The following is a 25,142-nucleotide window of genomic DNA, read 5'->3' on the forward strand; positions in this document are numbered from 1 at the left end:
TGTTACACCAATAATCAGGGGCAGCAAAACAAAACTAATAAGGGATACAAGACTTGAAAGTACGTCTGCAACTTGCATTTCTTATCTTTATCTTTAAATAAAGCACATTATCCCGGATTGTAAAGTTCCATGAACATGGTGAAAAAAGGAATAATGATTTTAAAGGTTTACTTGGAGCTCTTTAGCAGCTGTTCCACGCTGAGTGTGTGGCCACATCGGGGACAACTCCCACACTATCGACACATCACTTCCTTTGTACAGGTCATCACCAGATACACAGGAACACACAATCTGCACAGATATTACAAGATGATGCAGGGTTAGTAACAGCACTGTGGAGAAAAGGCAGTGGAGTGGATTTGATTGCTTGACACAGCTTCAATAATCTTGGCGTCACACGCAATGTTGCAACCACTTCTGGGTACTGCCCTTCCATAGAACCCTACAGTGCAGAAAGAGGCCCTTCAGCCCATCGAGTCTGCACTGAACACAGGCCCTACGCCCATATCCCTCCACATTATACCCACTAATCCCTCTAACCTACGCATCTCTGGACACTAAGGGGCAATTTCTTAGCAATGGCCAATCAACCTAACCCACACATCTTTGGACTGTGGGAGGAAACCGGAGGAAACCCACGCAGACATGAGGAGAACGTGCAAACTCTGCACAGACAGTGACCCGAGCCGAGCATTGAACCCAGGACCCTGGAGCAGTGAAGCAGCAGTGCTAACCACCGTGCTACTGTGCCGCCCAGGAAGGCATGAGAGGGACGACAGAGAAGATTGATGAGACTGGTTCTGGGGGTGAGGAGGAAGGCTGGGGATGGCAGCTGGCTCGGGCTGTGGGGCTGCGAGCTGCCCAGCCGTGGAATAGGTGGGGGCTGAAGAATTTGCCATGTTTCCACCCCACGTTGCCGCTCTCTCGCCACGGGGCGCAGTCTCAAATTGGAAATCTCGGGCCGTTATGTGTTGTAGTGTTGCGTATATTAACGTTGGGTGTTTTTATTTTGCAGGGCCCCCCAGGGCTGGAGGGGAAACCCGGAGTCAGTGGATACGCTGGCAGGCAGGTGCAGTAACTACTTTGCATTTCTCAGAGGGCTGCAGTTGATTTGTTCAAAATCTTGGGAGTTTTCTTTGCAGCAACAGTTCCAGTTTAGTTCAGACCCCACAATCCAGCAGCTTCTCCTCAACTCCGGAATAAAATTAATGCTTTTTCAGCTGCTGCGTTTCATTCGATTACTGTCCTGTGAAGCACCCTGAGATGATAAAGATGCTATATAAATGCACGGTTGTTGTTTTAAGAATGTTTTCACCTTTAAACCCATTCGAATTTTTCTGTTTACGTTTTTGTTTTGCTGCTTTTTAAAACTTCCTCTTGAAATATTTGGAATTACACGGAGCTTTGTGCAGAGATTTATTTACCCCACGAGCCCTCTCTCGATCCTCTTCGTCAAATGCAATCACAGTATAAGAACTAGGAGCAGGATTAGGCCATTTGGCCCCTCGAGCCTGCCCCGCCATTCAATAAGATCAGGGCTGGTCTCTTCGTGGGCTGAGCTCCACTTGTGTCGCTATCTTTAGTGATGTCGGGAAGCATCACCGTCACCAATTATCACCCAGGGTGCATTGGCAGCCAGGAACTGAACAGCAACTGAACAGTCATTGGTTCAAATCTCAGTCAAGAGAACTTTGGAATTGGGTTAAATAAATTTGATGTTTATGATTGTCGCGGAACCACCTACACAAAGAATTTACAAACCAAACTCGACTTAGTTCACTATTACCTTCAGAAGCTCTTGGAGAAAGTTTTGAACCAATGCACATTTTTGCCGTGTTGTTATAATGATTTAAAAGCATCAATCTCTTGTAAGCAAGGTGGCACAGTGCCAGGGACCCGGGTTTGTTTCCTGGTTTGGGTCACTATCTGTATGGAGTCTGCACGTTCTCCCCGTGTCTTTGTGGGTTTCCTCCAGTTTCGTCCCACAGCCCAGAGATGTGCAGGTTAGGTGGATTGGCCATGGTAAATTGCCTCTTGGAGTCCACAGGTGTGTGGACTCAGGGGATTAGCAGAGTAAATGTGTGGACTATGGGGATAATGCAGGGGGAGAATCTGGGTAACAATGTAGTTGATGTTGTCTACATGGACTTTAGCAAGGCCTTTGACAAAGTACCGCATGGTAGGTTGTTGAATAAAGTTAAATCTCACGGGATCCAGGGTGACGTATCGAAATGGATACAAAATTGGCTTCTTGACAGAAGCTAGAGGATGGTTGTAGAGAGTTGTTTTTCAAACGGGAGGCCTGTGAGCAGCGGTGTGCCTCAGGGATCAGTGCTGGGCACACTGTTATTTGTCATTTTTATTAATGATTTGGATGAGAATGTAGGGGGCATGGTTAGTAAGTTTGCAGATGACACCAAGATTGGTGGCATGGTGGACAGCGAAGAAAGTTATCTCCAATTGCAGTGGGATCTTGATCAATTGGGCCAGTGGACTGACAAATGGCAGATGGAGTTTCATGTAGACAAATGCGAGGTGATGCGTTTTGGTAAATTGAACCAGAGCAGGGTTTACTCAGTTAATGGTAGGGCATTGGGAAAAGTTACAGAACAAAGAGCTCTAGGGATACAGGTTCATAGCTCCTTGAAAGTGGAATCACAGGTGGACAGTGGTGAAGAAGGCATTAGGCATGCTTGGTTTCATCGGTCAGAACATTGAATACAGGAGTTGGGACGTCTTGTTGAAGTTGTACAAGACATTGGTAAGGCCACACTTGGAATACTGTGTACAGTTCTGGTCACCCTATTATAGAAAGAATATTATTAAATTAAGAGTGCAGAAAAGATTTACTAGGATGCTACCGGGACTTGATGGATTGAGTTATAAGGAGAGGCTGGATAGACTGGGACATTTTTCTCTGGAGCGTAGGAGGCTGAGGGGCGACCTTATAGAGGTCTATAAAATAATGAGGGGCATAGACAAGGTAGATAGTCAATATCTTTTCCCAAAGTTGGGGAGTCTAAAACTAGAGGGCATAGGTTTCAGGCAAGAGGGGAGAGATACAAAAGTGTCCAGAGGGGCAATTTTTTCACACAGAGGGTGGTGAGTGTCTGGAACGAGCTGTCAGGGTTAGTAGTAGAGGCAGGTACAATTTTATCTTTTAAAAAGCATTTAGAGAGTTACATGGTTACGATGGGTATAGAGGGATGTGGGCCAAATGCGGGTGACTGGGATTAGCTTAGGGGTTTTAAAAAAAAGGGGTGGCATGGACAAATTGGGCCAAAGGGCCTGTTTCCATGCTGTAAACCTCTAAGACTCTATGAGATGCTCTGTTCAAGAGTCAGTGCAGACTCAATTGGCCAAATGGCTTCCTTCTGCACTATAGGGATTTTATGATCCATTGATAAGGGATTGGGTAAACACATTTATTTAGACTAGACACATGGGAACAGATATAGCTGGATAGTGTGAAAACAGCAGAGCTGTGTGCACTGTGTTCTGTTCACAGGCCAAAGTGAAACTGAGACTTGATGCGATGTCATGTTGCTATCCTTTAAGGGCAACGTCATTTATGTTCTAGAATGGTTTTCATTAGCCTTTGTGAGGAGGGGCCTATAATCTTAACTACTAATATGTGCATTCCTCTCTTTATTACAGGGTTTAGTTGGGCCAAAGGGAAATCCTGGTCCAAAAGGTGGACGGGTGAGTAAGGCTTTCTAGATATTTATGTGACAATGCAGAATGTTAAAAGAATGGACATAAGGAATAGGAACTGGAACGGGTCACCTGGCCCCTTAAACCTTTATCACAATTCAGCAAGATTACGGCTAACCTACCCCAACTCCACCTTCACTTTGTACCCAACGATCTAGTGACTCAAGTCTTGAACATACTCAGTGACTTGACTGGGCACCCACTCTGGTAGAGAGTTCCAAAAACTTACAACCCTCTGAATAAAAAAAATTCACCTCATCTCAGTCCAAAATGGCCAAACCTCTATTCTGGAACAGTGACCTCACGTTCTAGATTCTCCAGCCCAAGGAGGACATGTTCTCCCTCTCAAGGCCCGTTAGAATTTTGTATATTTCAATAAGATCACCTTTCAATTTAAACACCAACAAGAGAAAATCTAACTATCACCCCTTGACATTCAATGGCAATGCCATCACTGAATCCCCCACCATCAACATCCTGGGGGTTACTATTGACCAGAAACTGAACTGGATCAGCCGCATGAATACTGTGGCCATCAGAGCTGGACAAATCCTATCGTGAGTAACTCTCCTCCTGACTCCCCAAAGCCCCCCCATCATCTACAAGACACAAGTTAGGAGTATGATGGAATACTTGCACTGGGTTACCAGAGGGGGCAGCGCTGAGTGAGTGTTGCGCTGCCGAACATCTCGCTGTTCCTTCACTGTCATTGGGTCAAAATCACAAAACTCCTTCCCTAACAGCACTGTGGGTGTACCTACACAATAGGGACTGCAACAACTCAAGAAACCAACTCACAACTACCTTTGTGGGGGCACTGAGGGATGGGCAATAAACGTATGCACATAGAATCCTTGCAGTGCAGAAGGAGGCCATTCGGCCCATCAAGCCTGCACCTACCACAATCCCACCCTATCCCCATAATCCCACATATTTACCCTGCTAATCCCCTGACATTAGGATCAATTTAGCCTGGCCAATCCACTTAACCCGCACATCTTTGGACTGTGGGAGGAAACCCACGCAGACACGGGGAGAATGTGCAAACTCCACATAGACAGTGACCTGAGCTGGGAATCGAACCTGGGTGCCTGGGCACTGTGAGGCAGCAGTGCTAACCACTCTGCCACTGTGCCACATCCCATGAAGAACTAAATAAATATGAAGAACACTCCAGTATTATTATTGCTTTGGCTAAAATCATAGCATCTTACAGACCAGGAGGAGGCCATTCAGTCCATTGAGTCTGGGTCTTTTACGAATAGCAATCCAGTTAGACCCATTACCCACCTCCCTCTGTAATTCTGTTCTCATTCAGCATTTATCCAATTCTCTAGTGAAAGCCAGGATCTGGAACCATCGCCCTGTCAAAGAGTCCATCCCAAACCTCACATCACCCTGATTAATTTATCAGTCACCGTCTCTTACTTACTGACCTGTTAGTTATTGGAAATGGTTTGTCTTTATTTACTCTCTTGAAACTATTCCTGATTTTGAACATCTCTACCAATCTCCCTTCTCTTCCGAGAGGAACAAGCCCAGATTCTCCAGTCTCTCCAATCCTTGGAACCATTCCAGTAAAAACTCCTCTCCTCCACCTCCAAAACCTTCACATTCTTCCTAACTTATTTATTCATTTGTGGGACATGGGCGTAGCTGGCTGGGTCAGCATTTATTGCTCATCCCTAATTGCCCTTGGAGGGCAGTTGAGAGTCAACCATCTTGCTGTAGCTATAAGTGGGCCAGAGCGGGTAAGGACATCAGATTTCCTTCACTAAAGGGCCAGATGGGTTTTTCCAAGAATTGTCAATTGCTTCACGGTCATCAGTAGATCCTTAATTCCAGATTTTTTTATTGAATTTAAATTCCACCATCTGCCGTGGCGGGATTCGAACCCGAGTCCCCGGAACATTAGGTGAGTTTCTGGATTAACAGGGAAGCGATAATACCACTAGGCCATTTCCTCTCTTATATGTGTGTGCCCAGAACTGAGCACAATGCTCCAGCTGGGGCTGAACTAGTTTGTTGTAAAGATCTAACGGAAGCACCTGACTTTTGTACAAAGCCCAGGATCCTGTTCGCTTAATGAACTGCTTTGTGGCACTGTCCTATCCCCTTCTATGCACAAAGCATGCCCCGGGTGTGTCTGCTCTCACACTCCCTTTCAGAATGTGAAAGCGCTCGCTCTATCAGTCCTGGTTTGATTGGTTTAGATGTAAATTATTCAGAAGGCTTAGATCCTCGAGCAAGACCTAAAAGAGCATTTGTCCAGCTGGACGTTCTGACCCTTCCTCTGCTCGCAATTATCGTTGTCAAAGTGAGTGAAATCTCCAGTGGGATTTGAACTCACTGACCCGTGCACGGCGAAGCGACAGATCTCTTTTTGCGAGTTGCTGAGTTACCCTGACATCTGTAATAACTGTGCTTCAATCTGCAATATCTTGGAATCCCAGTTTGGAAGAGATAGAAATCTTGTGCTCAGGGGATTATTAAAGAATAGAGCTTTTATACTCAACCTTGGATGTTTTAATGTATAAATGGAAACAGTTCTTATTATTCTTTGCCGTTTTTCCATTCCTAATCACAGGGTGTATCTGTAACAATCTGCATTCATCGTTACATCAAGCTCACAGCACAGTGACAGGCCACTCAGCTCAGATGATTCATGCCGGTATTTCTGCTCCACACAAGTTACCTCCCACCCCTCTCCATCTCATCCTATTATCATAACCTTCTATTCCTCCAGCTTCCCTGTAAGTGTGTTCACCCCAGTCACTCCCTGTGCTAGTGAGGCCCACACGCACACTGAAGAAATAGCACCAATAAAAGAGACATCCTACCAAAGTTTTCCATCTTTCACTCTTCAGGACCAACACAAGAATGTCAAATTTCAAACAATCACAACAATTCATACCACAGAGAAAAGTGTGCTATTAGTTGGCAAATTGGCTTGGAATGAAGGGGATCAAAGAATGTGGGGGGGGAAGGCGGGATCAGGCTATTGAGTTGGATGATCGGAATGAATGGCGGAGTAGGCTTGAGGGGCCGAATGGCCTCTTCCTCTTTTCTCTGTTTCTCTAAATTTTCTATACAACGGGGGAAAAAAGGGGCAAAGACTTCAACATATTCCTTTTATTTGGAGCGAACATGTCCACGGGCATGAATTAATGTTGCCTCTAATGAACGTAAATGAACCACGTTACGAGCTTGAGTGTGTACCTTACATTGGTTGTTAGTGTCACTATTATCACACTCAGGATTGCTCAGCCAGTGCTGGCCAATCTCCCGGTAGAGATTGTCCCAGAAAAAAAGTTGCTGGAAGTTCAAGCTGATGCTCGGAGCCAGAGCAACAGAGGGAATGACGGGATTCTTAAAGTTATTTCCTTAACTCAGGAGAATAAAGAATAAGGAAAGGCTGAAATGGAAGAGGTTTTTTTCAGAGTCAAATCAGGTGCAGCAAGGGAAATAACGAAAGGGAAAGAAAGACTGGATTTTAAAAAAAGGAATAAAAGAAACAAAGAAAGACACAGACAAAATTTAAGTTTTTTAATTAGTCACAAATAGGCTGACATTCACACTGCAATGAAGTTACTGTGAAAATCCCCTAGTCGCCACGCTCACGCACCTGTTCACGTAGACTAAGGAGCAATTTACCCTGGCCAATCCACCTAACCCACATATCTTTGGACTGTGAGAGGAAACCAAGCACCCAGAGAAAACCCACGCAGACATGGGGAAGACATGCAAACTCCACACAGACAGCGACCCAAGAATTAGAAGAATGAGGGGAGATCTCATTGAGACGTATAAGATGATGAATGGGATGGATAGGATAGAGGTGGAGAGACTCTTCCCGCTCAGAAAGGACAGTAGGACTAGGGGGCACAGCCTCAAGATAAAGGGGGGGGCGGTTTAGAACGGAGTTGAGGAGGAACTTCTTCACTCAAAGGGTGGTGAATCTCTGGAATTCTCTGCCCGTTGAAGTGGTGGAGGCTGCCTCACTAAATATTTTTAAGACGCGGGTTGATGGGTTTTTGATAAGAGAGGGGATTAAGGGTTATGGGGAGAGGGCGGGAATGTGGAACTGAGCCACGACAGATGAGCCATGATCTTATTGAATGGCGGGGCAGGCTCGAGGGGCTAGATGGCCTACTCCTGCTCCTATTTCTTATGTTCTTAAACTGGGAAATGAACCCAGGTCCCTGGTGCTGTGAAGCAGCAGCGCTAACCACTGTGCTCACTGCTGCACTCACCACTGTGTTCACCACTGTGCTCACCACTGTGCTCACTGCTGTGCTGCCCCAGATAAAAGAAGTCCCAATTTTGGACTTTTATCATCTCCAACAACATCTCACAACCTGAGGGGGTGAGGATCCACATTTATAATTCCTCACTTTCTGGGTAAAAAGGATTGATTGGCAGTTATTATTATTACTGATTAGCAATTATTACACTATTAATTACTAGATTTTATATTACTAGTTCAATGGGTGATTTAAATGTAGCAATTTCATAGAAATCCTGGTAAGGTGATGCAGTTTTCACTGTGACCAGTGGATCATGAAAATCACCCAGTAACTGTTGGTGAATTGTAGTTCTTGGAGTGTCTCTCCCTCACCCAACTTGCTGACTGATTGGAAAACAGGTGTATTTTCAGCAAAGTTCTAGGCCTTTCGTGACGAGCTTGCTAAAGCCTTCCATCTTACATAAACAGAGTCAGTTTAGTCAGACTGACACCTCTTTCAGAGCACAGATCTTTTTGAGTTATACATCTTGGAATGCTGAAATCAAACTCCGGTCTCTTCATTGCCACGTTATCCGTTACCACTGATACCAACTGGCCATTCAGAATCTTAACCAAACTCCCTTCCTCAAATGGAAACAACCTGTTTCACGATTGTCTTGAAACAGTCGGGGGGTGGGGGGGAGGGGGGGCTCCGTGCATCACAGAGTCCCTGACATGATTCACACGGGTACTGGGAGAGGATGTAGCCCGAACCTGCTGGAGAAGCTGGCACCAACTGAATGGGCCACTACGCATGCGCTGATCTGTCAGTAGGGAGATCAGCATCGCGCCCCCATCGCTGGCCTTCCGATTGCTTCCCTGGACCCGCAGGCAGGCACTGCCCAAGGCTCCCCACCCCCGCTTTCCCCAGCTCTGCCGGGGTGAAACCTCAGTGGCCTCTATTCCCACCAGCGGATTGGCCATGCCATGGTCCACTTTGGTGGGGACCGGGTTTCATCCCCGCTGGTGGGAAGGTCTCCCCGGCGGAGTGGGAGACAGTTGCCAGCCCGGAGAATAGAGTCCCGCCTTCGCTAGTGATTTGGAAATTCAGATTTGCGTTTTGCGATCGTGCTGATTTCCTGCGTGAGGCCGATCACGTTACACAAGTGGCCTGGGAGAGTCACAATTGGTTGGACGCCAGTTGCAAATCCCCCTACAGGACCCTCCCCACCCCCGCCGGTATCCCCTGGGCCGCTGTGCTATTGGAGCAGTGACCCCCCAGCCCCCCACTCCCCACTCCCCACCCCCGCCCCCGCCGGTATCCCCTGGGCCGCTGTGCTATTGGAGCAGTGCAGCGGCCCAGGAAAGGTGCCCCCCCCCACGTCTCCAACCTGCCTCAATGATGTGTTAAAAAAGAGCATCTGGGCAAGTACATGAATAGGATGGGAATAGAGGGATATGGTCCCCGGAAGGGTAGGGGGTTTTAGTTCAATCGGGCAGCATGGTCGGTGCAGGCTTGGAGGGCCGAAGGGCCTGTTCCTGTGCTGGAATTTTCTTTGTTCTTCAATATTTCTCTTCCTGTTGATCGATATCAGAATCACAGAACCTGAACTGACTCTTCCCGTGTCGCTTCCACCTCTTACACATTTGAAAGGGGGAACGATTTTTCTTATTACGCAATCAAAGCCGTCAGACAACGTAACGCGAAAGGTGGCTGGATGTTAACGTGGAAGATTTGAGTTGAAACGTTTCTGTTAGCCAGAGACTTCCTTAATCCCATCATCCCCCTCCCTAACAACACAGTGGGTGTACCTGATGAGTGCAAGGTGAAAAACTTCAGCAGCATGTCTCTCTTTTCAGCAATAAACATGTTAATGAATTTAGAAAGCTGGAGGGTTTGGATGAGCACATTCACTGTCTGTAACAGTGCACCAAGCTGTGAATGAAGTGCTGTTATGCTACAGACTGGCTTTATCCTTTCCTCACATTCTCCCGGATGAAACAACTTTTGTTTACTCTCTCGGCTCCGTACATATTTGTGACTGGAAGGCGTGTCGGTGCCACCAATAGCACCAGACCAGTAAGAATTCCACATCCAGTTACTTTTCATTTAATCGTCACCTATTCTTGCTTTTCAGGGGTTTATAGGACCTCCTGGGTTGATCGGACCACCAGGGCCACAAGGTAAAAAGGTAAGTGTGTTCCTGGAATGTATGCGCCGTGATCACCTGGGTGGCACAGTGTGGTTAGCGCTGCTGCTTCACAGCGCCTGGGGACCCGGGTTCAATTCCAGCCTCGGGTCACTGCGCAGGGTTTGCACATTCTCCCCATGTCTGCATGAGTTTCCTCCGGGTGCTCCGGTTTCCCCCCACATTCCCAAGATGTGTAGGTTAGGTGGATTGGCCATAGTAAATGCACAGGGCAACGGAGATAGGGTGGGGAACAGGGCCCAGGCTCTCTACAGTGCAGAAGGAGATCGTTTGGCCCATCTAATCTGCATTGCCTTTCTGACAGATCATCTCATCCAGGTCCTATCCCTGTAACCCCACATATCAATCCCACTAATTCACCCAGCCTACACCCCTTTGGATCTGAGGAGGGAACTGGAGCACCCGGAGGAAACCCATGCAGACACGTGGAGAATGTGCCAATTCCACACAGTCAGTCAGGGCCAGAATTGAAGAGGGGTCCCTGACGCTGTGAGGGAGCAATGCTAACCACTGTGACACCACGTACAGGAAGGAAATCTGCTGCCCTCACCTGGTCTGGCCTACGTGTGATTCCAGAACCACATCAATGAGGCTGACTGTCAAATGCCCTGTAAAAAGGAGGGCAGTTGGGGACGGGCAATAAATGCTGGCCCAGCCCACATCTCGGAAATGGATTTGAAAATGTCTCATTGACTGGCAAAGTGCAACAAGCGTTTGAAAAGGTGTCCGAGCCCATTGTAATTTCCTTTCATTCCCAGGATGTGAACATCACTGGCTAGGACAGTATTTATTCACTGTCCATCCCTAATTGCCCTTGGGAAGGTGGTGGTGAGCTGCCTTCCTGAGTAGCTTGCTGGGCCATTTCAGAGGGGCATTTAAGAATCAAACCACATTGCTGTGGATCTGGAGTCATATGTAAGCCAGACTAGACAAATTTCCAGACTAGACAGATGGACGACAGATTTCCTTCCTTAAAGGACATTAATAATCAAACATCAGTTACTTCCAAGACCATTAACATTTTCATTCCAGATTTATTTGCTGAATGAATTTAAATTCCCTGCTTTAATGGAATTCAAACTCACATCCCTGGATCATTGATCCAGATCTCTTGTACAGTGACATAGCTGCCATGTTGCTGTATTCCTATAGAATCCCAAAAAAACAAATCAACATTCTGCTTTTTCCAAAGTTTTCCTTTCCACGTTTGCTGTATCAAAGTTTTTACTTATTTTAGACTTAAAATTGTTCAACCTACATTGTCCATAGTTTCACAGAGGCATGAAAACAGGCCCTTTGGCCCAACTTGTCCATGCTGCCCCCTTTTTTTAACCACTAGGCTAGGCCCAATTGCCTGCGTTTGGCCCATATCCTTCTGTACCCACCTTACTCATGTCACTCACTGAATGCTTTTTAAAAGACAAAATTGGACCCATCTCTACTACTACCTCTGGCAGCTTGTTCCAGACACTCACCACCCTCTGTGTGGAAAAAATTACCCCTCTGGATCCTTTTGTATCTCTCCCCTCTCACCTTAAACCTATGCCCTCTAGTTTTAGACTCCCCTACCTTTGGGACAAGGTATTGACTGTCTAGTTGATCTATGCCCCTCATTATTTTATAGACCTCTACAAGATCACTCCCTAAGTCTCCTACACTCCAGAGGAAAAATGTCCCAGTCTATCCAGCCTCTCCTTATAACTCAATCCATCAAGTCCCAGCAGCATCCTAGTAAATCCTTTCTGCACTCTTTCTCGTTTAATAATATCCTTTCTATAATAGGGTGACCAGAACTGTACACAGTATTCCAAGTGCTTACCGATGTCCAGCACAACTTCAACATACACTATTAGAAACAGCTATTGAATTTGTAAATTTTTGGGGATATGTCTTGTGTAACGAGGTTGATTTCCTCTTCAGGGCATCGTTGGACCCCGTGGTAAAAAGGGCCCCAAAGGAAGAGTGGTGAGTTCTTTTCCTTAGCGAACGATACCAGTAATGGCACCTCGTTATTGCTCGATAATGCGTAAAGAGGCAGTTTCCCAACTTCAAAGCCTACAGTGAGTTGATGTTGCGTAAATGTTCCCTAGATTGCTGTGACATTCCTTCCTTGGAGTAAGTGATTAACTCTGTTACAATGGACAGAGGAAGCTGGTAAAAACATGCAGAGTATTTATGCCACAACCTCAAACAGTAGTCTTTCTGTGAAATTGTAGTAAAGTTCTCCAGCTGGATTGACAGAGCTGATATTGAATACTGGATGTTCACCATATGACGTATATTTTCTTAAATGATTGCCTTTATTGAGTATGTATCGAAGATGAGATCTGTAGAGTTGATTTATGCTCTCGAGTTTGTTCGTCTTTGTGTCTACACACACATCTGTCCTGAAGTATCATTCAAAATTAAAAAGAACCCATTCAAAAAATAAAGGACAGGATAAAGGACCTCATTCTTACCTTCAATGTTTCTGTATATTTTAGTTTAGATTATTATTAATATAATTATTTGAATCTCGGAGTCATAACTTGTATGGGATGGGGGATGTAGAAGGCTGAGAGTTGATCTAATAGAGGTCTATAAAATAATGAGGGGCACAGATCAGCTGGATAGTCAATATCTTTTCCCAAAGGGCGGGGAGTCTAAAACTAGAGGGCAGAGGTTTAAGGTGAGAGGGGAGAGAGACAAAAGGATGCAGAGGGGTAATTTTTTCACACAGAGAGTGGTGAGTGTCTGGAACAAGCTGCTAGAGGTAGTAGTAGAGGCAGGTACAAATTTGTCTTTTAAAAAGTTTTCTGACAGTTACATGAGTAAGACGGGTATAGAGGATATGGGCTAAATTCGGACTAGCTTCAGGGTTTAAAACAAAGGGTGGCATGGACAAGTTGGGCCGAAGGGCCTGTTTCCATGCTGGAAACCTCGATGACTCTATGACACAGAGAAACTGGGATTGTTCTCCTTAGATTGGAATGGGTTCAAGGGAAGATTTGATGAATTATTCAATTCTGTGAGGGAATTTTGATTGACTAAAGGAGGAGAAATTATCTCAGCTGGCAGGAGCTGCTGACAGGACAGAGGACCCAGGCTTAGATTCAGCTCAAGGGAAACAGGCAGGATTTTTTTAAGAACAGCAAACTATCAGGATGTGGAATGTACTGTCTGAAAGCATGGTGGGAGCATATTCTATCATTTTCAAAAGAGAATTGGTTACTATTTAAAGGGGGAGAGATTAAGTGTTTCCTGCATGCTGTACGGCCAAAGCATACCGTTCATAGAGAAGGAAACGAGAGGGTGCAGACTACAGTGTTACAGTCATAGCTAGGGTGTAGAGAAAGGTCAACTTGATGCAAGGAATGTGACCTCAGACTTTTGTATCTTTTTCCCGATGGAAGAAGGTGGAAGAGTAAGGACAGCAGGACTAGAGGGCACAGCCTCAAGATAAGGGGGGGGGGCAGTTTAGAACGGAGTTGAGGAGCAACTTCTTCACTCAAAGGGTGGTGAATCTCTGGAATTCTCTGCCCGTTGAAGTGGTGGAGGCTGCCTCGCTAAATATATTAAAGTCATGGGTAGATAGGTTTTTGACAGACAAGGGAATTAAGGGTTATGGGGAGAAAGCGGGAAAGTGGAACTGATCCACTTCAGATCAGCCATGATCTTATTGAATCGTGGGGCAGGCTCGAAGGGCTAGATGGCCGACTCCTGCTCCTATTTCTTATGTTCTTATGTTCTTAAGAGAGAATGTCCGGGGTGTGTGGGGTCCTTAATGATGCTGGCTGCTTTACCGAGACAGCGGGAAGTGTAGACAGTCAATGAATGGGAGGCTGGTTTGTGTGATGGACTGGGCTTCGTTCATGACCCTTTGTAGTTTTTTGAGGTCTTGGGTTTGGCAGGAGCCCATACCAAACTGTGAGACAACCAGAAAGAATGCTTTCTGTGGTGCATCTGTAAAAGTTTGTAAGAGTTGTAGCTGACATGCCAAATTTCCTTAGTCTTCTGAGAAAGTACAGGTGTTGTTGGGCTTTCTTAACTATCGTGTCTGCAGCAACAGTCTATAATTCTACAGGTTCCTAAGTATCTGTCTGGTCATGAGTTGTCAAGTTGGTATTTTCCAGGAAGATCTTTGTAAGACGGAAGAAGGTTTTAATGTACAGTAGATTTCAGGCAGGTAGTTCCAGTGACATTCCCTTTTGCCTGTGGCAGCATGTGATTAGTTAAGTTTATTTATTAATTACATTAACACCGCAATGAAGTTACTGTGAAAATCTCCAAGTCATGCCTGGCACAAAGGTAGATGGTTGTGGTGGTTGGAGGTCAATCATCTCAGCTCAAGGACATCTCTGCAGGAGTCCCTCAGTGTCCGAGGTCCAACCATCTTCAGCTGCTTCATCAATGACCTTCCCTCCATCAGGAGAGGGATGTTCATTAATGATTGCACAATGTTCCACACCATTCGCCACTCCTCAGATACTGAAACAGTTCATATCCAAATGCAGCAAGACCAGGGCAATATCCAGGCTTGGGCTGACAAGCGCCACACAAGTGCCAGGCAATGACCATCTCCATCAGGAGAGAATCTAACCATCATTCCTTGACGTTCAATGGTATTACCAGTGTTGAATTCTCCCACTGTTAACATCTTGGGAGTTACCATTGATGGGAAACTGAACTGGGTTAGCCATATAAACACCGTGGCTGCCAGAGCAGGTCAAAGATTGGGAGTTTTGTGATTCCCTAAGCCATGAACTGCAGCGCCTCAAGAACACAGCTCCCCACCACCCAGAGAATGTGGAATTCACACCCATAGGGAGGTGAATAGTATCGATACATTTAAGGGGGAAAGCTGGATAAACTCACAAAGGAGAAAGGAATAGAAGGAGATAGTGATAGGGTAAGATGAGATTAAGGTGGGAGAATTTTCGTGTGGGGCAGAAACACCAGCATGGAGCAGATGGGCTGAGTGGCCTGTATCCATCTGTCTGTATGATATAACCTGAAACTCTGTGCAACTCCCTCTGCTGGGGAATAATGCCACTCAGTAACAACGGAGTAACAGCGATGAGGAGATTCAGGGTCTCCTGCAGTTCCATTGACTGGACGGCTGGGGTGTGATGCAGAGCGATGCCAACAGCATGGGTTCAATTCCTGCCTTCTCAACCTTACCCCTCGCCTGAGGTGTGGTGACCCTCCAATTAAATCACCAGCAGCCTGCTCTCCCCCTCAAAGGGAAGCATACAGAACATAGAACATTACAGCGCAGTACAGGCCCTTTGGCCCTCGATGTTGCGCCGACCAGTGGAACCAATCTAATGACCCTCTAAACTAAACTATTCCAATGTTATCCATATGCCCATCCACTGACCATTTGAACGCCCTTAAAGTTGGCGAGTCCACAACTGCTGCAGGCAGGGCATTCCACGACCTTACTACCCTCTGAGTAAAGAACCTACCTCTGACATCCGTCCTATAATTACCACCCCTTAATTTAAAGCTATGTCCCCTCGAGTTAGCCATCACCATCCGAGGTAAAAGGCTTTCACTGTCCACCCTATCTAACCCTCTGATCATCCTGTATGCCTCAATTAGGTCACCTCTTAACCTTCTTCTTTCTAACAAAAACAACCTCAAGTCCCTCAGCCTTTCCTCATAAGACCTTCCCACCATACCAGGCAACATCCTGGTAAACCTCCTCTGCACCCTTTCCAATGCCTCCACATCTTTCTTATAATGCGGCGACCAGAACTGTACACAATACTCCAAGTGCGGCCACACCAGAGTTTTGTACAGTTGCAACATGATCTCACGGATCCAAAATTCAATCCCTCTACCAATAAAAGCTAACACACCGTACGCCTTCTTAACAACCTTATCAACCTGGGTGCCAACTTTCAGGTTGATAAGGTTGTCCCAGATCATAGTCATCTGGGACAATGGGACTTTACCTTTTTTATATTGAAATGGTAATCAGTCCCAGTCCAAGATGGACCATGAGCCTCTCTCCATTAGACAGGGTTGAGTGGTTAGATAACTTGAGGGGCAGTAACTCCACATCAGGCACAGTGAGGAGGCAATGAACTAGCAGACCCAGTACAGGGATTGAACCTGTTGTCCTCATTCTGCACCACACCAGCTAACTGAGCTAACCAATAACCGTCTGGGACATTTCACTGCCTTAATGGTGCTATCTAAATGCAAATCGACGTATATATTTCTGGTCAGCTCAATAGAATTGGGTGGTGGTTCTTGTGGGGCAGCGGGTAATGTTTCTGCCTCCGGATACAAGTTCCTCTCCAGAACCTGAGGGACGTGAATTCAAAACATCAGAACTAGAAGCAGGAGCAGGCCATTCAGTCCATTGAGCCTGTTCCACCATTCCGTAAGATTACGGCTGAAATTGGGTATCAACTCACCCACTCCCCAGATCCCTTGTGAGTCCAAAGATCTGTCTTAATTGTATTAAGCGATGAAGCAACCCCAATCTTCTGGGCTCGAGAATTCCAGTGATCCACTTTGAGTGGTGAAATCTCTCCCCATGTCAGTTGTTAAGTGATCGATCCCCACCTTATCCTGTCTTCCCGACCAATGGAAACGATGGATGGGAATTCCACCATGGGACCAGAAATTCTCGCCTCACTCAATGAACCTTTGGATTCTCCTCAAATTCTCCCGTCCCTCCTGTGCCAATGCCTGTTGAACTGGGAAATCCCAACTAATTTCCCAGTGTCCACCCTATCAGACTCTTCAAAATTCGGTATGTTTCAGTGAGATCATCTCTCAGTCTTCTCAACTCCAGATAAACCCAGCCTACTCATCACAGGAAAACCCCTTCCATCCAGGGAACAATGCTTCCACTTTCTCAAAAGACTGAGGAAACTTGGCATGTCTCTCCGGATGCACCATAGAAAGCATTCTTTCTGGTTGTGTCACAGCTTGGTATGGGCGCCTGCTCTGCCCAAGACCGCAGGGAAGTACAAAAGATTGTGAATGTAGCCCAACCCCTCACACAAACCTTCCTGAGACACCCAGATTTGGGACAACTGTACATCCCTCAGGAAGTGTAACTGCCAAAGCTTCACGGCTGTCACTGTGTGTCTCGGAATTGCTGTTACAAATGCTCTGATGTACTTCATACTGAGAGGGCAAAGCATGAAATAATTACAGTGCTTCATCCTCAATCAGCAATCTGCCTTTAACTCCAGTGAAAACACGCACCAGAGTGCCGGAGCCTCAATATATTTTGAAATCCCTTTTTTGCTTTGGAAAGCTTTCATATCGACCGAATAGACTGAAACTCTATTAAAGTTTCACAGTTTTAAAGCATGATTTTACCACCTCAGAATACCCAAAGTGTTTCACAGCCAGCGAGGCGGTGTCTGAAGCGCAGTCGCTGTGTGGCCAGACACAGCGGTCGTTTTTTTTTTACACAGCAAGATCCCACAAACACCAGCGTGGTGATGAGCCAACAACGTTGGTAAAGGGATAAACACTCTTTGAAATAGTCCCCAGGGACCTTTGTATTCACCAGAGAGGACAGGCGTGTCCGCGGTTTGATGCTGTGTTTGTAAGACGGCACCTCTGACAGTGCAGCACTCCCTCAGCGTGGCGAAAAAGCGTTACTGTTGGTCTTACGCTTCTGCCTCTCGGTCTTAAACCCGCAACACCTCTGACTCAGAGGGAGAAATGCCCCACAGAGTGCCCAGCTGGTCTGGAATCAGTGAATCTGTCAAGGAGGCCATTCAGTCCATTGTGCCTCTACTAGTTCCTGAAAAGAACCATCCAATAATGCTCAGACCACCTGATCACCCTGAATGTTTAACCCATTCAGATATCTATCTTTTGAAAGTTATTATTGAATCTGCTTCCTTTCAGGCAGTGCATTCCAGATCACAACAACTCACTGTGTCAAATAAATTCCCCTCATCTCCCCCTCTGGTTCTTTTTCCGATTACTTCCAGTCTTTCCTCTGGTTTCTGATCTGTCCACCGCAGTACGAGATTTGCTTTCATTTTCTCTGTAAATATTGACTCTGTCAACACTTTATGATGAAAGGGATAATAATCAGTGTACGTGTAATAGATTCAGGGGCAGGCGGCAGAGAGTTCTGCTGGACAGATGTTTCCCTGGCTGGAGAGAAGTGTGCAGGTCCCCTGGGGGGGTCACTCATAAAACCTTTACTTTTAAATAACCTGGATCCGGGAGACGATTTCAAAGTTTGTGGATGATACAACACCTGGAAATGGGGCTGGGCTTCAGGAGGATGTGGGCTGGTAAAGTGGCAGATCGACGAGTAGCTGAGTGTGAAGTGATGGCAGCGATGGCATTGTCTCAGTGACACTGTTCTAAAGGTGGAGTAAGAGCAGGCAGACTGGACAGCATTGCCCCGAGTCTCTCAGAGTGACTGGCCAGGTTGATAAGATCGTTACTGAGGTATATGGGATGCTTGACTTTGTAAATAGGTGCAATGAATACGAAAAGCAGCATGTCACACTGCCTCTGGTTAGAGCACAACCAGAGTATTGTGAGCAGTTTCCTGAGAAGGTTGTCCTTGCTATAGAGGGACCACAGTGAAGGTTTACCAGGCTGATTCCTGGGATGGCAGGTCTGTCATATGAGGAGAGACTGAGTCAGTACAGATTATATTTATTGGAACTTCAAAGAGTGAGAGAGGATCATAGAAATCGTACCCTGCAGAAGGAGGCCATTTGGCCCATCGAGTCTGCACCGACAATAATCCCATCCCGGGCCTATCCCCACAACCCCAAACACTTACCCCGCTAATCCCTCTAACCTACACTTCCCGAGACACGGAGGGGCAATTTACTATGACCAATTAACCTAACCTGCACATCTTTGGACTGTAGGAGAAACTAGAACAACCAGAGGAAACCCACGCAGACACGGGGAGAATGTGCAGACTCCCTGCAGATGCGGCGGCACGGGCTCGTTGGGCCGAAGGGCCTGTTTCCCGTGCTGGGTTGTTCTTTGTTCTTTGTTCCACATAGACAGTGACCTAAGCCTGGAATTGAACCTGGGTCCCTGAAGTTGTGAGGCAGCAGTGCTGACCACTATGCCACCTTGCCACTCATCTCAGCAAAACTAATAAAATTCTAACAGGGTTGGACAGGGTAGATTCAGAAAGAATGTTCCCGATGGTGGGGGAAGTCCAGAATGGGAATTTACAGGCTCCAAAACTTCTATCTGGAGATTCTGACATTGTGGGAGGTTTCTGTGTCCAAATTAACTGCTGCACTTCCTACATTATGAGTGAAAGTGAAGGTGATGGTGTAGTGGTATTGTCACTGGATTAGTCAGCCATTGCTCTGGGGACCCGGGTTCAAATCCCAGCACGGTAGACGGTGAAATTCAAATTCAATAAAAATCTGAAATGAAGAATCTACTGTTGACCGTGAAACCATTGTAGGTTGTTGTAAAATTCACCGAATCCAGACTTTTAGGAAGGAAATCTGCCACCCTTACCCGGTCTGGCCTACATGTGACTCCAGAGCCACAGTTCTCAGGGATGGCAGAGCAAAGCACTCAGTTCAAGGGGCAATTTGGGATGGGCAATAAATGTTGGCCCAGCTAATGAATGAAAAAAAACTCAAAGATCCCAAAGTGCTTCACAAGAGTGTTATCAAACACAGCTTGACACCAAACCAACTATGGAGACATTAGGACAGGTGTCACAGAGGTACCACCTTAGGGGAGTAGAGACAGAGAGATTTAAAGAGGGAATTCGAGAACTTAAGGCATGGAACTTAACGGAGGAGTGATTAAAGTTGTTGGTTCAAAAGTTTTTTGGGGGGACTTATAGTCACAAAAGTTGCTATATAAATGCAAGTTTGTATTTTGACACATAAGCAGTTGTATGGGGGAGTGTGAAATTGGACCTGAGATGAGAAATATTTGCGTTCCCCCAGCATTGCTGACACACGGTTTGATAAAGGTCAAATTCACAAAAGAAGAAAAAAGGTGAACATATTTTTCTTCAGTCTGCCCAACTGCTCCTGAGTGAAGTCTGGCTCTGAATGAGGGAGCGATGTGTTGGAGTTACTCTGCTGTTCAGTTACTGATGAGCCACCAGGAGGCGCCAGAAACCTCTTTTTCAGATTCAATCATTCTAAAACAAACAAAAATCAGAAAGGGAATCACTCAACGTCACCATTACACTGTGAAGATTGAATAATTAACACCGAGAAGAGGTGCTTTAGTTTATATCGGTATAGTGTGTATCTTAATGTTTGTTTGACAAAATATAAAATCCCTACAGTGCAGAAGGAGGCCATTTGGCCCATCGAGTCTGCACCGACCGCAATCCCACCCAGCCCCGATCCCCATATATTTATTCTGCTAATCCCCCAAAACTAGGAACAATTTAGCACGGCCAATCTACCTAACCGTGCATCTTTGGACAGTGGGAGGAAACCAGAGCACCCAGAGGAAACTCACACCGACATGGGGAGAACATGCAGACGCCACACAGACAGTGACCCAAGGCTGGAATTGAACCCGGGTCCCTGGCGCTGTGAGGCAGCAGTGCTAACCACTGTGCCACCGTCAGTATTTTGGGAATCAGGAAGGATCTGGAGAATGTGGATGGCGGGAGTGGAGATTAATCCCAATGACAGAAGGCCTGACAAGGATTTGCACCTCAATATGCCAACATCTTCATGCACAGGCTCAAACAAGACTTCTTCACCACACAGGACCTTCAATCGATGCTATACACTACGTACAGTGATGACATTTTCTTCCTTTGGCCTCATGGTGAACAGTCACTGAAACAACTATATGCTGACATCAACAAGTTCCACCCCACCATCAGAATCACCATGGACTATTTTCCAGATTCGGCTGCATTCTTGGACACACGCATCTCCATTAAGGACGGTCACCTCAGCACCTCACTGTACCGCAAGCCCACAGACAATCTCACAATGCTCCACTTCTCCAGTTTCCACCCTAAACATGTTAAAGAAGCCATCCCCTACGGACAAGCCCTCCGTATACACAGAATCTGCTCAGATGAGGAGGATCGCAACAGACACCTCCAGACGCTGAAAGATGTCCGGGTCCACAGGACTCTTAAATCGGCCTCGCAGGTGGAGGAGGTGGTCAAGAAGGCGTATGGTGTACTGGCCTTCATTAATCGAGGGATTGAGTTTAGAAGTCGGGAGGTAATGCTGCAACTTTATAAGACCCTCGTCAGGCCTCATTTGGAGTACTGTGCGCAGTTCTGGTCGCCTCACTATAGGAAAGACGTAGAAGCTATTGAAAGGGTACAGAGGAGATTTACAAGGATGTTGCCTGGACTGGGAGGCATGCCTTATGAAGTTAGGTTGAGGGAACTGGGTCTCTTTTCCCTGGAGAGACGTAGGTTGAGAGGCGACCTGATAGAGGTTTATAAAATGTTGAGAGGAATAGATAGGGTGGATTCTCAGAGGCTATTTCCCCGGGTTGAAATGGTCGCTACGAGAGGACACAGGTTTAAGGTGCGGGGAGGAAAGTACAGAAGTGATGTTAGGGGTAAGTTTTTCACTCAGAGGGTGGTGAGTGAATGGAATCGGCTGCCGTCAGTGGTGGTGGAGGCGAACTCGCTGGGGTCTTTTAAAAGACTTCTGTATGAGTATATGGGGTTTTATGGGATTGGGGGTTATAGATAGGTGTTGATGTGATCGGCGCAACTCGTGGGCCGAAGGGCCTGTTTGTGCTGTAGTGTTCTATATGTTCTATAAGAACAGGATATGGCGCTCGACTCATCGATCGACAGTTCCAACACGCCATAGCAAAAAACCACACCAACCTCCTCAGAAGACAAACATGGGACACAGTGGACAGAGTACCCTTCATCATCCAGTACTTCTCCGGAGTCTTCAACATGTGATTGATGAAGACGAACATCTCGCCAAGGCCTTCCCCACACCCCCACTTCTTCCTTCAAACAACCGCACAACCTCAAACAGACCACTGTCCACAACAAACTACCCAGCCTTCAGGAGAACAGTGATCACGACACCACACAACCCTGCCACAGCAACATCTGCAAGACATGCTGGATCATCGACACGGATGCCATCACCTCACGTGAGAATACCATCTACCAGGTACACAGTACATACTCTTGCAACTCGGCCAACGTTGTCTACCTGATACGCTGCAGGAAAGGATGTCCCGAAGCATGGTACATTGGGGAGACCATGCAGACGCTACAACAACGGATGAATGAACATCGCTCAACAGTCACCAGGCAAGACTGTTCCCTTCCTGTTGGCGAACACTTCAGTGGTCACGGGCATTCAGCCTCTGACCTTCGGGTAAGCATTCTCCAAGGCGGCCTTCATGACACACGACAGCGCAGAGTCGCTGAGCAGAGACTGATAGCCAAGTTCCACACACATGAGGACGGTCTCAACAGGGATCTTGGGTTCATGTCGCACTATCTGTAACCCCCGTGACTTGCCTGGGTTTGTAAGATCTCACTTACTGTACTGTCTGGAGACAATACACATCTGTTCAACCTATGCTTAATACCATCTCCACTCACATTGTCTGCACCTTTAAGACTTGATTAGCTGATTAGCTGGAAAGACTCTCATTCTAATCAGTATTCTGTAAACTGTGTGTGCCGTTATATGCTCTGTTTGTGATCAGAGCTCCCCACTCACCTGACGAAAGAACAGTGTTCTGAAAGCTAGTGGCGTTTAAGAACATAATAAGAACGTAAGAAATAGGAGCAGGAGTAGGCCATCTAGCCCTTTGAGCCTGCCCCGCCATTCAATAAGATCGTGGCTGATCTGTCGTGTCTCAGTTCCACATTCCCGCCCTCTCCCCATAACCCTTAATCCCCTCGCTTATCAAAAACCCATCAACCCGCGTCTTAAAAATATTTAGCGAGGCAGCCTCCACCACTTCAACGGGCAGAGAATTCCAGAGATTCACCACCCTTTGAGTGAAGAAGTTCCTCCTCAACTCCGTTCTAAACCGCCCCCCCCTTTATCTTGAGGCTGTGCCCCCTAGTCCTACTATCCTTTCTGAGCGGGAAGAGTCTCTCCACCTCTATCCTATCCATCCCATTCATCATCTTATACGTCTCAATGAGATCTCCCCTCATTCTTCTAAACTCTAACGAGTACAAGCCTAGTTTATTCAGCCTCTCCTCATAGCTCAACCCCCTCAACTCTGGCATCAGCCTAGTAAACCTCCTCTGCACTCCCTCTAAGGCCAAAATATCCTTGTGTAAGTACGGCGACCAAAACTGCACACAGTACTCCAGCTGCGGCCTCACCAATGCCCTATACAGTCGCAGCAAGACCTCCCTACTTTTATATTCAATCCCCCTCGCTATGAAGGCCAGCATCCCATTCGCCTTCCTGACCACCTGCTGCACCTGCAAGCTGGGTTTTTGCGACTCATGCACAAGGACCCCGAGGTCCCTCTGCACCGTCGCCTGCTGCAGTTTTTCGCCACCTAAGTAATAATCCTTCCTACCATTATTCCTACCAGAGTGGACCACCTCGCACTTGCCAACATTAAATTCCATTTGCCAGTTCCTGGCCCATTTGCCCAGCCTATCTAGATCCTTCTGTAGACTCTCCACACCCTCCGCACAATTTGCCGTTCCACCAATCTTGGTGTCATCAGCAAATTTCGACACCCTACACTCGGTTCCCTCCTCCAGATCATCTATATAAATGGTAAATAGCTGAGGCCCCAGCACCGACCCCTGGGGCACTCCACTAGTCACCATCCGCCAATCCGAATAGCACCCATTGACCCCCACTCTCTGCCTCCTATTTGACAACCAATCCTCTATCCACGCTAACACCCTACCCCCAACTCCATGTCCCCTGACCTTCTGCAATAACCTCTTGTGAGGTACCTTGTCAAACGCCTTCTGAAAATCCAGAAAGACCACATCCACCGGCTCTCCTCTATCCACCGCCCTAGACACATCCTCATAGAACTCCAGTAAATTTGTCAGACACGACTTCCCTTTAATGAAACCGTGCTGCGTCTGCTCTAGCAAGCAATTCCCCTCAAGATGCCTCGCTATTTCCTTCTTGATGACAGATTCTAACATTTTACCTACAACAGACGTTAAACTAACCGGCCTATAATTCCCTGCCTTTTGCCTGGCACCCTTCTTAAACAACGGCATAACATTAGCCGTTTTCCAATCTTCCGGCACTTCCCCGGAATCCAGCGACGTCTGGAAAATAACCACCAAGGCATCCACTATCACCTCCGCCATTTCTTTCAGAACCCTCGGATGCATTCCATCCGGTCCTGGGGACTTGTCCACAATCAGCCCCTCCAGTCTGTCGAGCACCGCCTCTCTAGTAACAGTAATGTCATTAAGACCCTCCAGTCCTACCACCTTTCCATCTCTAACACCCGGCAAATTATTCACGTCCTCCTCCGTGAAGACCGAAACAAAAAAGTTATTCAAGACCTCAGCCATTTCCCCATCCCCTACCAATAAGTCCCCCTTCACATCGTCTAAGGGACCAACGTTCACCCTAGCCAGCCTCTTCCTTTTTATATATTTATAAAAACTCTTACTACCAAATAAACCTGTTGGACTTTAACCTGGTGATGTGAGGCTTCTTACTGTGTTTACCCCAGTCCAACGCCGGCATCTCCACATCAAGGATTTGGGGCACAGATTCAGGTCATTGGCAAAGGAAGCAATGGAGACCAGAAGAGAATCTTTCTCACACAGCGAAAGGTTCGAATCTGCGATGTGCTGCCAGAGAGTGCACTGGACGCAGATTCAACTGAGACTGTTAAGAAGGAATTGGATTAATATTTGAAGCGTGTACATGGTTCTGAGGAAAAGACAAATTGCTTCTTGGGAGAGGCAGCGCTGACTAAATGGGCCGAATGGTCTCCTCCTATGTTGTAAGCATTCTGTGATTCTTTTATGGAGACTGTAACTCAGTTGGAGCAAATTCACCTCAGAGGCAGAAGCCTCTGGAATCAAGTCCCACTCAAGA

At 46.6% G+C, this 25,142-nt stretch overlaps 1 protein-coding gene across 1 annotated transcript in view; it reads left to right on the forward strand.

Moving 5' to 3' along the window:
- The window catches only part of col24a1 (collagen type XXIV alpha 1), a 317,299-nt gene that overhangs the window by 118,092 nt on the left and 174,065 nt on the right, over positions 1–25,142 (forward strand). Inside the window, exons 9-12 of the mRNA XM_080195089.1 lie at positions 1,016–1,069; positions 3,658–3,702; positions 10,078–10,131; positions 12,070–12,114. Coding sequence (XP_080051215.1) covers positions 1,016–1,069; positions 3,658–3,702; positions 10,078–10,131; positions 12,070–12,114 — 198 coding nt within the window. The remainder of the gene's footprint in view (positions 1–1,015; positions 1,070–3,657; positions 3,703–10,077; positions 10,132–12,069; positions 12,115–25,142) is intronic.

This window comes from Carcharhinus amblyrhynchos, chromosome 9, assembly GCF_965287045.1.
Source record: "Carcharhinus amblyrhynchos chromosome 9, sCarAmb.v2.hapA, whole genome shotgun sequence".
NCBI lineage: Eukaryota > Metazoa > Chordata > Chondrichthyes > Carcharhiniformes > Carcharhinidae > Carcharhinus > Carcharhinus amblyrhynchos.